A 14,441-nucleotide genomic window follows, 5' to 3' on the forward strand; every position below is an offset into this window, starting at 1 on the left:
TGTTTTTCTGAAATATTCCCTTAACGTATTGGAAAACATAAAACAATATGTTTTTATAAAACCATTAATGTAGGTTTATAAAGAACGTTTCATTGTAATGTTGACATTAGAACATGAAATGAACATAACTTAAATTTTTGTGGAACACTACAGAAACGTTCAGGTAACATTACATTCTTATGTTTACATTGGAACTCAAAATGTATATTTCAGGAATGTTTGTAACAGTTTCTTGCACGGTGGTATATAAATATAAATATATATTGATTCAGTACAACAAGAACTCTTCTACATTACCTCGGATAAACATAATATAATATGTTAGTAGGAAATGTTTTTTTAGAAGGTGTCCCCCAAATAGAATAATATCTTAATTTGCCTGGATACACTTACTTACGTCAGTTAATGTATCTTGCTGAATAAGTTTGGAGTTGGATGAAATAAGCAGTTCATCGATATGGTACGTCTGCGCTATAGATAAGGCCCTGCTTTATTAACCCGAGGAGTCGACGTATTACCTAAGTAAGTTTTATAACCTACTTATTCATTTGAGGATTTTATATTTTAGTTTCTAGTCTTAAAAATAAAATTTATCGCCATAGACAATTTGCTACCCATGTGACGTAGGCGTATATTAACCTTCTGTACAGTAGAGCAGTGACACACAATTACCCGTTTTTTATTTTGTTAACAATGATACCATGATTGACAACTACTATGAATTATATAATTTTTTTTAACAACAATTACATACATATTTTGTGTGTGTGTTAGGCACTACATTTTCAACAATACCGCAGCGATTATATCGTCACGGATTTGCTAACTCTCTTCCTCTCGCCAGGTGGCTTGAGAACAACCGACTTAAGGATCTCAGTGGTTATTGGGATCCTCCCATACACTTTCTCAACTTTCGCTGTCGAGGAAGAGCTTGATTTGTCTGAATCCGATTTTGTTGGAGAATTTGGAGACAAAGGCGCAGGAGATGCGGGTGGCAGTGGTTGACAAAATACACTAGTCGACGGGGGTGCAGGTGGCGGCGGAGGCACAAATGCACTTGGCGCCGGGGGTGTAGGTGGCGATGGAGGCAAAACTGCTCCACTCGGCCCGGGTTTTGCCATTGGATGCATATCATAAGATGGAGCTGCAGCGAATGCAGCTGGTTCGTCGTAACAGCGGTTATCGGTAGGAAACATTCCAGCGGACCCGATTGATGGTGGTCTAGTCCACTCCAACGAACGATGTGAATAGTTCATAGCGATGATGTGTGATGTGTTTTTCATTACATCTCCTGTACACACACATATCGTACACACATAAAAAAATATGTTAAGTAAAAACTATAAAATTGATTCATGCAGTATCATTCAAAATGACATAGACAGTGTATATCATACTTTCTAGGGTTGCAATCCTCGTCTTAAAATCCTTATATTTGCACATCGGCTTCTCCGAGTTACCTTTTTACAAACAAACATCATAAATCATAATATATGATAATGACATACGTGTTTTAGATAAAAATTACTTATTACTTTCTAATGAAATCAATTTGTTTTCCATCTCGTTTAAACTGGTATTCAACATTCCATAACAGTGTTTGATACTTTTAACGTCAAAATCGATGGTCTTGAATTCGTCGTCAATTTTTTCCATCAACGATTGTTGGTAATTTGACAATTTGGTGTCGACCTTGTTGTTTAAATCTTGCACGGTGGATAGGAACAATTCACTCTCAGTCTGAGTGTGTGCAGATTGTGTCAACTTCGATAACATAAGATCTTCAAGTTGACGCAACTGCAGAATGCGAAATAAAATAATTCTTTACTTAGGTTATAAATTAATTTAGCCCTGGTAAGTAAAAAATTAAGTAAATGAAAATTTTATTTGAAATAGAGGTCAGCGCTTTTTTTAATGTCTAACTACGCTCTGCTATAGGTACATTATGAGCTATAGGTGTCTAGGGAATCGCTGTAATGGGGGGTTAAATTTGAATTCAATGGCATAAATGCATTATATACGAAATTCGATTCTGAAATAACACGGTCTCTGACGGCCTATACTAACACTAAGTAGGTATATTATTTTCATAATATTGAAGTAATTTTACTTTATAATAATATAATAGTACTAAAGTAGGTTAAATTCATTTTTGTCTAAAAAAATTAATTCAAAAATGTCATTAGGTATATAAAATAAAAAATATGCCAATTTTAAGTTTCAAGTACCCACGAATAATATTTTTAAATTACAATTTACAACAAAATAACTAAACAATATTTATACCAAAGTAAGCCAATTTTGCATTTATGATTTGTATTTACTGAACAATTTCAAACAATAATGTATCGTTACTTATTTTTTTTTTAGTTTTTATGAAATAGGTTTGTTAGGGTAGGCGTTTGGGGGTATAGGGGCGTAGTCCCCACGGATGTGCGTCCTCTGCATAATTTTAGCACCTCCAGTGTTTGGTCAATAGTTGCACCTATGACGTTGACGTACGCTCGGAGTGTTGCCACAGATTGAGCGAACGATAGCCCCTCACCAAGCCACTATATCAGTCTTTTATAATCGCCTTACACTGCTTAAACTTTAATTTATAACTGGCACAAATTTTGGTCTCAAAATGTGCTGTTAGAATTTGTATAGGTTTTTTTCTGACTTCCACTTTGTACATTCAATTTTTAAATTCTCTAATAGATAGTATATTCGTAAAAATTCTTTGGAATTACGTTCGTACGAAGTGGACGGCTGTTACCGGTACGACGGACTTAGCTCGCAGATGGCAGAGTTCCAGTGACTTCTGTGTTCCGCATGGCGAGCCCCTAATGGCTGCTCGCCTGGCGTGCTGCTAGTAAAGTCCGTCAATGCCTACAGTCCAAACCTGGGTCCGATTACTCCGATTACTCGGTGGCGTCAACGACGCGGAGTAACATACAAATCTATTAGAATTTATTATTTGAATGCTCATCGGTGTTAATGTTTATTGCGTTTGATGACTCATCATTATTGTTTCAGTTATTTTCAATCATAATTCTTTAAAACAACCAATCGTAATTATAACTTGGGACTTGGTGCCATATTATGTAACTGGTCTCAAAACAATTTTCGTTACATATTTGTCCTAGTAATTTTAACGACCATTGCTTTGTACTTTAAATTTTTAAATTCTTAGGAACTGCATTACTGATTGTTTATTTGTGAGGGATGCTTATTATTTTCTAAACCTTCGTCTATGACATATCGTGTCAATATAAAATTCTTACAAACAATCCTTGGCACTTAGATTTCCCTAATATTCTCTCGTAAATCGATGATTTTTATTTATTGAGATACTATGGACACTTCATGAAATTATACTTCAAATCGTTATAAAATTATCGTTCTAATATTTAGTATACCACGTATGAAGCCATGTAGGGCATACTCATAATATGAGATTTCTAAAGACAATTAAATTACCCGAAATAGCAAATAGGAGATAAAAATAATTATAATGTGGGTATTTCCATCCATTCCGAAGTAAAAAATACTAAAGTATATATTGATTAATATTATAGATAGGTAATAAGTAAGTTACTTGTAGATCTTGAATCCTTTGTTTTTCATCACCGCGTCGAATCATTTCTACATAATAATGATTATTTTAGATACATATTTGTTTAATAGGTATTCAAAAATATTAATATTAGATAGTTATTCGTCATATTATTATGAAACAACTACCTTCTAACTCGGTCAATCTATTTTCCAATTGCAGATTTATTTCTATCACTTTTTGAAACTGTTCAATGTCAATACTACCGGGTACAATTGCCGGGTCTAAATTGACTTGAACACTTGCGTTGATAGATTTCTCACTCGCGCTTATCTAAAGCATAAGAATAAATAATAATCACATTATATTTTATGGTACCAACGACCTACATCTAATAGATGCATCATTCAACAATATATTATTATTATTAAAACATTTTACCAATTTCTTTGGCATCTTCTTCCGTGCGTCATAAAACGATTCAACCAGATGTCTCATGTGTAAAAATGCAAACATCCCGACAACACTAACACGTACGATTCCTATGATGGAACAATTAAACTCATAAGTCATAATATTCGCAATGCAAATGCTTATAAAGTCAGAACTGAATATAATAACACTCGAGTAAACTAAATTGCAATTTACACATTGTGTACAGATATAGTATACGTTGTTAGGTTTTCTTATTCTAGCCAGGAAACAAATAGTATAATTATTTTTAATCTCCTATGCGGTATGAGGAACGTGGTATAACGTCTTCAAGACTTTGGTTGATACCGAGTTGCGGTCGAGATTATAATAGGTAAAAAACAAAATCTGAGTTGCGGTCGGGATCAAAACAGGTAAAATATCAAAATATGTAAAAATCCTAGTTACGGTAAAAAAATATGATTTTATGTTTTAAAATATTTATATATTTACATTTGTAATATTAAACCAGTTCACATTTGTATGATACACATTTCACAAATGTCAGTGAGTCAATTTGTTTTTTCAAATACTGTTGTATTTTATTTTTAGTAAATTTCTGATTTATGCCCTCGCTTTTTTATTAGTTTCCAAATCTAGTGAATTGATTTTTGAATATGTATCAATCTGAATATTTTTGACACATTTCAAAAATTCAAATATATTGGGATGTGACGATCGGTTCTCAGTTTTGAATTTAGAATTGAACGCTTCGCTTCCACTATTCGTTCTCCAAACATCATTGTTCAAAGCTGCCCAGAGTGTGGTTGAAAAAGTAGCATCATTCCCAATATAATTATCGACTAAATACTAAAAAGTCACTAAATTCAGTAAATCTTGAATCTATAGGTTATTCGGCGATTAAATCTAAAAACACATTTCCCACTTCATCTGGAGGGAGAAAAGTCAATCCAAAAACGTATTGTAACCATTAATCGTATACTGACCGCAATGAAGACGTTAATTTTACCTTCAATATAATTAAGACTGCAATTCGACTATGGCGACCGCAACTCATACAATTTTTAAAATAAAAATGGGAAGGGGGGCATGGGCGTCCGCAGACAAATTAATTTAAAAAATAAAAAATGTATGAAAAAATGTGCATTCAAAACAAATATTAAAGATTGCAGTCTACAATATCAGTACAAAATGTGAAAAAATATGATCAGAGTTCATCAAATTTACCTTAGAACAATAAAATAATGTGTTGATTGAATGAAAGTTATTATGGATACAAAAAATTTAAGTGAAAGAGGTCTAAGGGCTCTTTTACGTTAAAGCTATTTTTGACTTAAATAGTTTAATGTTTCAATTAAAATAACATTGTGTTGCAAACTGTAATTAGCATAAATTTTGAAAAAGTATACAAAAAATTCAAGTATAATAATATTTATATTTTTGTTTTGGTCTTAGTAAATATGTTGGAAAAAATTGATTAATTGCAATGTGGAAAGAAGTGAGAAGAAAACATATTGGGAATTCTAAGACAATATAATTTTAAAAACCATACTTTAAGTCAAAACTAATGAATAAATAAATACTGAAAACCTCACAAGAACTCTTCATACCGTCAACTCTCATTATTTCTTAATTAACATTTTGTTTTATTTTTCGATACATTAGAATTTTTAAATCAGTTTTCAAATTTTTTTGTGATAAACAAATCACCAAATAGTGTTGACTGTATTTAAGTTAATATTAATTATAAGTACTGGTACAACGCTAGCCAACTGGCTTTAAAACTATATATTCAAATTATGAAACTTAAATAGGTTCTAATTTATCTTGGTAATATTTAAATATTTTCTTTTATTGTTAAGCTTATACAATATCGAATACCTTGGTAGTTATTAGGAAAAGATCATTGCGATGCACTCGACCAGGGATGATAATATACTACCACTAGCCTACTATCATCACCATAGCTTCAACTATCCATAGCCCTTAGGCGTGCTAACCTTTTTATGACTTATTTAACCCTCTGTCTTAACAGCATTGTCGCACGAGTTTGGCAGTGTGGAGGGTGCTAGTTTTATCACCCCCGTTTGGCACGCGACTAACAGAGGGTTAAGTGGGACCCTTAGAATAAAAAGATCCTTATTTGGTTTTCTATTTTTGTGTCCGCTTATGAAGTTGAACTTTTTTTTATTCTATGATTCTTAGAATGCATTTGCCTGCGAGCACCCATGCTCCCTTTAACATTTTTTAAATTTATATCATATTTAAGTTGATTTTTTATTATTTACATTTTATAACCTTTGGAATATAGTAAGTGGTTTCAAAAACATTATTGTTTATTGAACAAATGGTTTTGAGTATGATTTTTGGTCAATGAATTTGAATATGAAGTTGAAATTTTTTTGATAAATTATTACAACTTCAAACAACTTGAACCATACAATATATGCGAAAGGTGATAAAGACTTTATATGTGCTTCAACTTGAAATTATGATTGGATGTACGATTAAGAAGTAGCTAGTTAGTATAAATATTTTATAAGCATGTGTTGGCCCTGTGTTACAAGTGCTCATCGATGTCAGCAGATCTCATTTAGCAATGAAAGTTTTAATATTAGAGTGATTATTATTATATTTTGGAATCAACGAAGATGAATGATAACTGCTTAAGACGCATTTGAACAATTGTAGATCACGCATTCAGGTGAAACGTTTTTCCCAAAGCAACATCTTTTTATTAATTAAATAAGTTTCATATGTTTTGTAAAAATTCTAGGAAGATGTCTAGATTATAAGCAACTGAATAACGTATTGAAATAATTTTATTTTGAAATTCTTTGAGCGCTATCTGAATGATAAACTTTCTCCCCGTCAACTGCCATCACCGATTAAAATAATCGTAATTTTCAACGATTTTATTAAATCTATTTGTTAAATTAATATAAACAATTTGGATTTTTTTTTTGTCTAAAGCATCGGAAACTTTGGCAATTAGCTTTTTTTGTAGGGGTCACGGTTGTGTTTGAGTAACACGTGCATATGTGGCGCTAGGATTCGTCACTAAACACCCACGTGGTCCCCCATAGACGCTTCGGGGAGATGCAATATTTTGTCACCACAGGCCAGTTCCGAATCCACATCGTTGCACACCGTCTCGATGGTATCGCCTAGAAGTGAGGATACGACCTCGTCCAATGATTCCACTTCGGGCTGCATGACGTCATCGGTTGTATCTTCTACTTCTACTACGTCGATTGAATCGCATATATTGTATCTTCTGTTCAAATGGTAGTAGTTTATCCTGATTGGTTTGTTGTATTTGGTCCTGGTTCTTGTTCGACTATGATGACTCTCAATGTATCTCCGTTTTCGAGGTTGATGTTATCCCCGGTTTCCAGTATGGCTTCATTTCCTTCCTCCATTGTTATTATTGGCTTACAACATATTCATGTTCAATCGTTTTTTTCTTTTTGGCAGTGAACTAGTATTGCGAGGTATTTTCAGGTATAATTTAAGATTCAACTTTTCAAGATGGCTAAACAATTATTAGTAATAGCCACAAATAGGTATTGAATATCCTGTTTCATTTATTATGTATTAGTATTTAATCATGTAATAGTATATTTAATTTTTATGACAACATTTATATTTCCACTGCAGTGACACCGAACTCTAAGATTGTTTGTGAAACTAATTCTACAATTTGCTTTCAACCGGCTACCACCCACCCACCCACAGCAACTTCTCAGTCATCTAAATTTAAGAAGTGAACCAATCACTTATCATGATATTTGATTTCGGCACTACTGTTCCGCTGCATAATCGATTGAAGATCACAAAAAATAAGTTAAATAAGTTGATTTCTTCAAACTTCTTCTTTTGAACTGAGCACGATAGCGAAGCTTTCACCGGAAGTCTGAAGAGTCATTATTTACTTATGTTTTTTTTTATACGGTTTATACCATTATTTTATTTTGGTAGATTTATTTATCAGGTCTACAAAACAAAAAATAAAAATTGGAAATCATTAAAAAAATGATATTAAGGAAAAAATATCACCTGTGAACAATTTAAATACCGAGGACTCCTAACCGAAAGATTGTGTGTGTTTTCAACTTTCAACTAACTATTGTTGTGTGTTCTGTGAATTGCTGTCTAATTTTAGGTTGATAGTGGATACTGTTGATACAAAAAAATGAGGACATAATTGATGTTAAATTTATCATATTTTCATAGACTACTGCTACATTCTACAAAATAAAATTAAACTTAATAGGTAATAAATTATTATATAGTAGTTGTATTACATACTAAGTTTAATCTTTATAATTATATAATACGGACTATACATAAGACTATAAGAGACCAACATGTATGCCATCAAACACGATAATAGAACAATTACGCCTTTTAAAGGGATAAGATACAGGTGTAATTAATCTATGAGGTAAAAAATCAATGCATATAATTTGTAGCTTTATTTTTTTATTTTAATTAATATAAAGAATAATAAAATGCATAATGTATTTTAATAATACAACTAAAAACTAATTAATAATAAAAGTTTAAAGTAAATAAATGTACAAATGATATCGTTTGAATAAAATGATATAGTAAAAAGGTATAAGATTTGAAATGCTTGTTTGTAATGGAATGCTTTATTTAATAATATTATCATAAACATTTCTCGTATTATACCTAATTAAAATCTCTAAAAATTAAAACATAAATACAAAGACTGAAAATATAATAATTTGTTTTTCATTTATACATAATACATAAATAGATAATAATTTTTTAACAAGATTAAAAAATTTACTAAAGCTCGAAAATTGTTCCTAAAATGAAAATGAAAATGAATGTACAACAAAAGTAGTAAACAATGAGAGTATAAGTTCGACGTTTGTTTTTTTTTTTTATTAAATTTAGTTTTTTTTTTAAAAATAAAGCAATTCTATATTTTTTGTTGAAGTCGAATGTACAAAAAACATGCTAAATATAATATATATAATAATAAGGGCACACTATATTAAAATATTATCAACATTATATTTCAACTTTAATGATCACAGTAGCAACGTTTGTGATTTATATAAATTATAATATATAAATTACAGTCGCGGTAGACGAATCTATATTATAAATATTGTTTGCACTAGTCTATAGCCAAAAGTGTCCGTATAAAAAACAAATGCGCCTAATCAAGTAAAATATCATAAAAAAAGAACATTTTTGTTGTATTATAACGAATCGATGTGTAAAATGATCACACCGATCTAAAAACTTATAATGATAGTTATTATTTAATTTTTTTCCATTTTTCCATTTTTTATTTTAATTTTATTATTTATATAAGTCTAGTACCTGTAAATGAGAAAATTCGTCAATACAATTGAAATGTTTATCTAAACATACCTATCTATATTATACTCCTACTACCTCAATCTATGTAATGTACGAACTGATCCTCATAATATTGATTATCGTTTTTATAGAATGAAATAAAAATACATTCACGATGTAGTAGAAATAGGTACTACAAAAAAGTATAGTTGTAATACTCGTGTTTAAATAAAATGATTTATTTTTGTCATATTGATTAAACGAACATTTTATAAATATATAATTTAGAAGATATACGTCGAAAAAAATTATTATTATAACCAAATTATCAGGTTAAGCTAATAATATTATTATTTATTACTAACTGTGTTTAAAAGGCACTTATTTAGACCCAAGATTATAGATTGCTTTACAAAATGTTTTTCCAATATTATATGCATTGGTCAATTCATAACAAATCAAATACCCACTATTCAGTAAGACGTTTTTAAAGTTTCAAAACAAAAAATGTATGGATTTTTTCATATTTAATCCACGAGAAAATATTTTGAGAAAAAAAAGATAAAAATAAAAGGTGAAAAACGTGACTTGTAATCGTGTTCATATAAATTTTTTTCCTGTAGGTACTCAGCTTAAAACGCAATGTGCTTACTGTGAAATAACTTCAATAACTATAAATGTATTTGCAAACAGATTTAAGTATCTATTTTAATACCTATAGTATACGATTGAATTAAGAAAATTTAAGAAGTTATAGACCATACTATGTTTGATGAAAATATATTCGTTTGAGTAAAAATATCAGAAACAACTAAGTATATAGGTACTAAACGTTAACGATTTTATTATATATAAAATATAAAATTAAAAAAACAGTTATGCAAAATAATAATAGTTAAAAAAGTTATATCCTATCGTCTTGTTTCAGCCCACACAAACATAATAGGTAATAAACAGTATATAAAATTAAATATTCCTACAGAAAAATTATTATTCATTCCGATTCGTAATTGAACGGAAACGATAATTGTAAATGATAACGTTGAAAAAACAGTAAAGTACCTATACACATGAAGATTACTTTTTAATTTAGTATTTGTGAAGAAAAATGTAATGTTAGCTTCTTATTTGCCAACATTGACAGATTAAGCTAGATAAAGTTTTAATTATTGTTTTTATTTTTTAGATTAAAAATCTATTTTTTAGTAACTTTTAATTTGTATAATATACAATCTAATAAAATAGTTGATTAAAACTATGTGACATTATTGGTGTTCGAATGAAATGAGAACATATTTTTCCACATACATAATAATACGGTACACTCAAATTTATCTTTTATTATAATAATTATTATACATGTTTTTTTTTAGAATTTTTTGATATTATAACGTTTTAAAATTATCCTTGTTATTGGAGTTTATTGGTCCCAATAAAAAAAGAAAAAGAAAAAAAAAGTATTCTATTATGAAAAATAATATGTTTTTATTTTAGTCTTATAATTGATTGTTTAATTTTCAAACTAATTTTGGTCACTGTGCGCGCCGGAAAACTTTCAGGAATACGGTTTACAGATTAAAATAAGAAAATATATTTCATATAAATGAAATGAGTTTCTGAAACTTATCGATTTCAAAATGTAAAATAAAAACAAACTGGGTGGATGTTGATTATATTAAGGGTTTGGATTCGTCGTTATTATTATTCTTCGTTTGAACACCGAGTAAATGTTTTTAATTATTGCTTTTTCGAATCACTATCAAATAAACGCTTGAAGAATGTTTACGCTCTGCCACATAAATAAATATAATTTCAATAAATAACAGATTATTTGATTAAAACTATACCTAACATCTATAAGCTCAATTTGTTTTTACCAACTACAACATATTAATATCCATGTACTCGTAACCCTAAGAATGTATAAAATTCGAATTAATTAAGCCTAAAGAAATCACCAGTCGTTATATAAAAGAAACTAATAACTAAAATCAATTTTATATTAAAGTGTTTACGAGAGATATTAAGTGATTTACACTAAATTACTGACAAAGCATATTGTAACATTTTATTGTTAGAATAATTAAATATATTTATAATATTAATTCAAGTATGGTTTTTTGTATTAAATAGACATAGAAAAATAGTGTTTTAGATTTATTCAACGATAATTATATTTAATAATAATGTATTATATTAAATTTTATTGTGCATTAGCCTAAAATTAGGTTCCTTCTTAAGATGCTACAGACAAGGGTTCTCATAAAAATATTAATTTTCGTCTAAATAGTATTATTATTGTTATTATTATTATTATTATTTATTATGTTAGTTTTTGTCATTCAACAACCAATAATGTGGTCCACGTCATCGAAAGGATAAAGTTACCAAATAAAGCTTATTATAAGTCAAACGGATATGTGAGTACATTAATTTTGCGTGACTGTATGAAATTTATTTTGATCCTTAATAAAATAATAACATTGGTCGGGTGATCTATGAAAAGGAGACGTTTTGATAGTAGTTTAAAACGTTTAAACTTGTTCTTCTAAGGCCGGAAACTGTTGTCTGTGCGTCTGGACGTTTAAAAGGTACACCAACTGGTCCAGCTTCTTGTCCATAATGGATAGCTAAAACATAAAACAAGGATGAAAAATGTATTGAATTTCTAAGTAATCCAGGAAACAAATTATAATAATAACGCTCATATAGTGTTTGAAACTTTGGAATGATTCTACCCCCTCTGAGACTGACCCATGACATTGTGTAAATAGTGGATACGGCCAATCAAATGATTTATTTTCGAAGTTTTTAGTGTCTAGTTAACTACATTTTACCTGCTGTTCTAGCCTATACAAACGAGCACCAATTGTCATAGGCTTAACATTGCCTGATCGGTCAATTCCTGCCAGGTAGCTGCCTGGCTTTCCTAGCGTTTGATCTAACCTTCTTTGCAATTCCTGAAAAAAAAAACAATTGTTAATTATGACACCAGCGTTCGCTTGGAAAGTACATATTATATAAACGATAAATATTCATTATTATTTTTAAGCGTATCCGCCAAGCATAAGCTGGATTTTAGAGCTCTGCTGATAGATTTTAGGAGTGGTATTTGAAGGTTGTTGAGTGTCTTACAATTAGTGAAACAATCTAAGCTAGAGAAAAAATACCCATGGTCTAATTTCATATAAATAACAGATTTGTAGATGAGAAATAAAGATATTAGATGAGAGCCCTAACATGCATTGGCAATAGATATGAAGAAATGAGATCATTGAGAGGAAAATATTTTGTTGAAGTTTAATGTCGTAAGTTAAAAATAGGTACCTAGGGATTTATATTAATTGATAAATGGGATAATTGTAGTAGCGTCTTCTGGTAAAGATTAAAGCTTAATATTATAACGCTAATTGTTAAATTGAACAAAAAAATTTCACTATTTGAAAATACATTATTTATGTTAGTACTAACCTTAATCTATTTGATATTGTAATAATAGGGAAAACAATAATTTGTAAAAATCGATGAAAAAAATATTTGCCAATTTCATAGTGATTTCATAACATTTCAGCGATTTAAGAGGGATAATAAAAATATAAAATTATGTAGAATACAATATGGTCAGTAGGTTTTGTTATTGGTTTTGCTTTATATTATTTAGTTTAGTGTTGATTGGATTATAAAAAGTAGTTTACTTTATTTATTTATTATTTGACCCACTTGTCGACAAAATAAATTATCACATAGCACCTACTACCTATAGTATACTGTATATTTGTTTGTATACCATATTAGTACGAGAATATTAACACTTAACAACGGTATCTAATTAGAATTTTTTTTGTATTTTGGTGTATAGGTAATCAGAGTAAAAACTTATAATTATGTATATACTTCATACAATCATACATATTTTATATTATCAGATATGCTTCAGTAATTTTTTATACCAAAACTTCTGACATGCCTGGTCTTAAAATATGAAAATTCATGATTTTTGAAATCTATGTATAAAAATACAATAAGCATTGAGGAATATTCTTTATAAAACTATATAAATATGTCCTGAAATGTCCAAAAGTGCAAAACACAATAGATATGCACTTAAAATACTTGCTGTTAGGGATTATAGGACATTGTGCTTTTAGAGCGAAAAAATGTAAAAACGTTTTTTCTTTAATTAAAAAATTATAATAATACTTAATGTGATGAAAGGTGTAAATCAAATTTGTAATGCATTATTATATTATATTAAATGGCAGTAATAAGTAACTATTAAGTGACGAACAAAATCTTGGAAAATCCTTTGAAAATCGTTTTCTTGATGTACTTTAATGGTATAAAAGAAGATCAAATATGGATAAATTTAATTATTTTTGTTACATTATAACTTGTATAATAGAATGATATATAAAATAAGGAGCAAATACATAGTCGATTTGGAATATTTTATTACAATTTTGAAACACTGCAATTTTACCTTTATCCGAACCATCATATTTAAATGACCTTGGCTGTATTGTTCGATAACATCGCGCACATCGTATGGTTTTCTAGCTTGTTGAAATTTTCTTCTAGCTACAAAATATTTGATCTTTCTAATGGCTCGAATAGCATTTTTGTGGACGTCGGTTAACCTATATAACAAAAATAAATTAAAAACATATTTGAATTAATTTTAAACATATTTTAAATCGATAAGTACGTAGATACTATCTATAGGTTCTATGTTTTGATTTAATAACTTTGAAATAAAAAAAAAAATTAAAGTCACTTAATTTAGTACTAATCCATAAAACAGTTAAAATATTTCATTGAATATATACTCTGGAATGAAAAACTAAAATAACTTATTATCGTCTGTTTTTCAAAATATGAAACCATTTCTCGTGGGTAATATCTGCGCATACTTACGCATTACCGCATTATTAATATATTTTATTAAAATCATACTCTCAGACAACATATTGGTTTTTGACAAATCATAAATCAAAATGTCTAACTCACAAGGTCACTCGCTCTGGTTCCATTTCCAAGTCGACTTCGTCACTTGCAGCTTCCGTCACGGAACTTGTCTGACTGACATATCCTCTAGCTTCTCTTCTAACGCGATTTGGAGTGGCTAAAC

General features: G+C 29.3%; 1 protein-coding gene and 1 pseudogene across 4 annotated transcripts in view; both read right to left on the reverse strand.

Annotated features, from left to right (window-relative positions):
* Positions 1-781: 781 nt before the first annotated feature.
* LOC111027805 lies at positions 782-4,111 on the reverse strand (annotated as a pseudogene).
* Positions 4,112-8,911: 4,800 nt separating this feature from the next.
* Positions 8,912-14,441, reverse strand: part of LOC111027791 (potassium voltage-gated channel subfamily KQT member 1) — a 234,949-nt gene continuing 229,419 nt past the window's right edge. For all 4 annotated transcript variants that reach the window (XM_022306223.1, XM_022306222.1, XM_022306220.1 and 1 more), the window contains 4 exons: positions 14,321-14,435; positions 13,794-13,950; positions 12,151-12,273; positions 8,912-11,943 (listed from right to left, as the gene is read on the reverse strand). In XM_022306223.1, coding sequence (XP_022161915.1) covers positions 11,848-11,943; positions 12,151-12,273; positions 13,794-13,950; positions 14,321-14,435 — 491 coding nt within the window. In that variant the 3' untranslated portion in view covers positions 8,912-11,847. The remainder of the gene's footprint in view (positions 11,944-12,150; positions 12,274-13,793; positions 13,951-14,320; positions 14,436-14,441) is intronic.

The sequence above is a fragment of the Myzus persicae genome, unplaced genomic scaffold (assembly GCF_001856785.1).
Source record: "Myzus persicae strain clone G006 unplaced genomic scaffold, MPER_G0061.0, whole genome shotgun sequence".
In the NCBI taxonomy this organism is placed as follows: Eukaryota; Metazoa; Arthropoda; class Insecta; order Hemiptera; family Aphididae; genus Myzus; species Myzus persicae.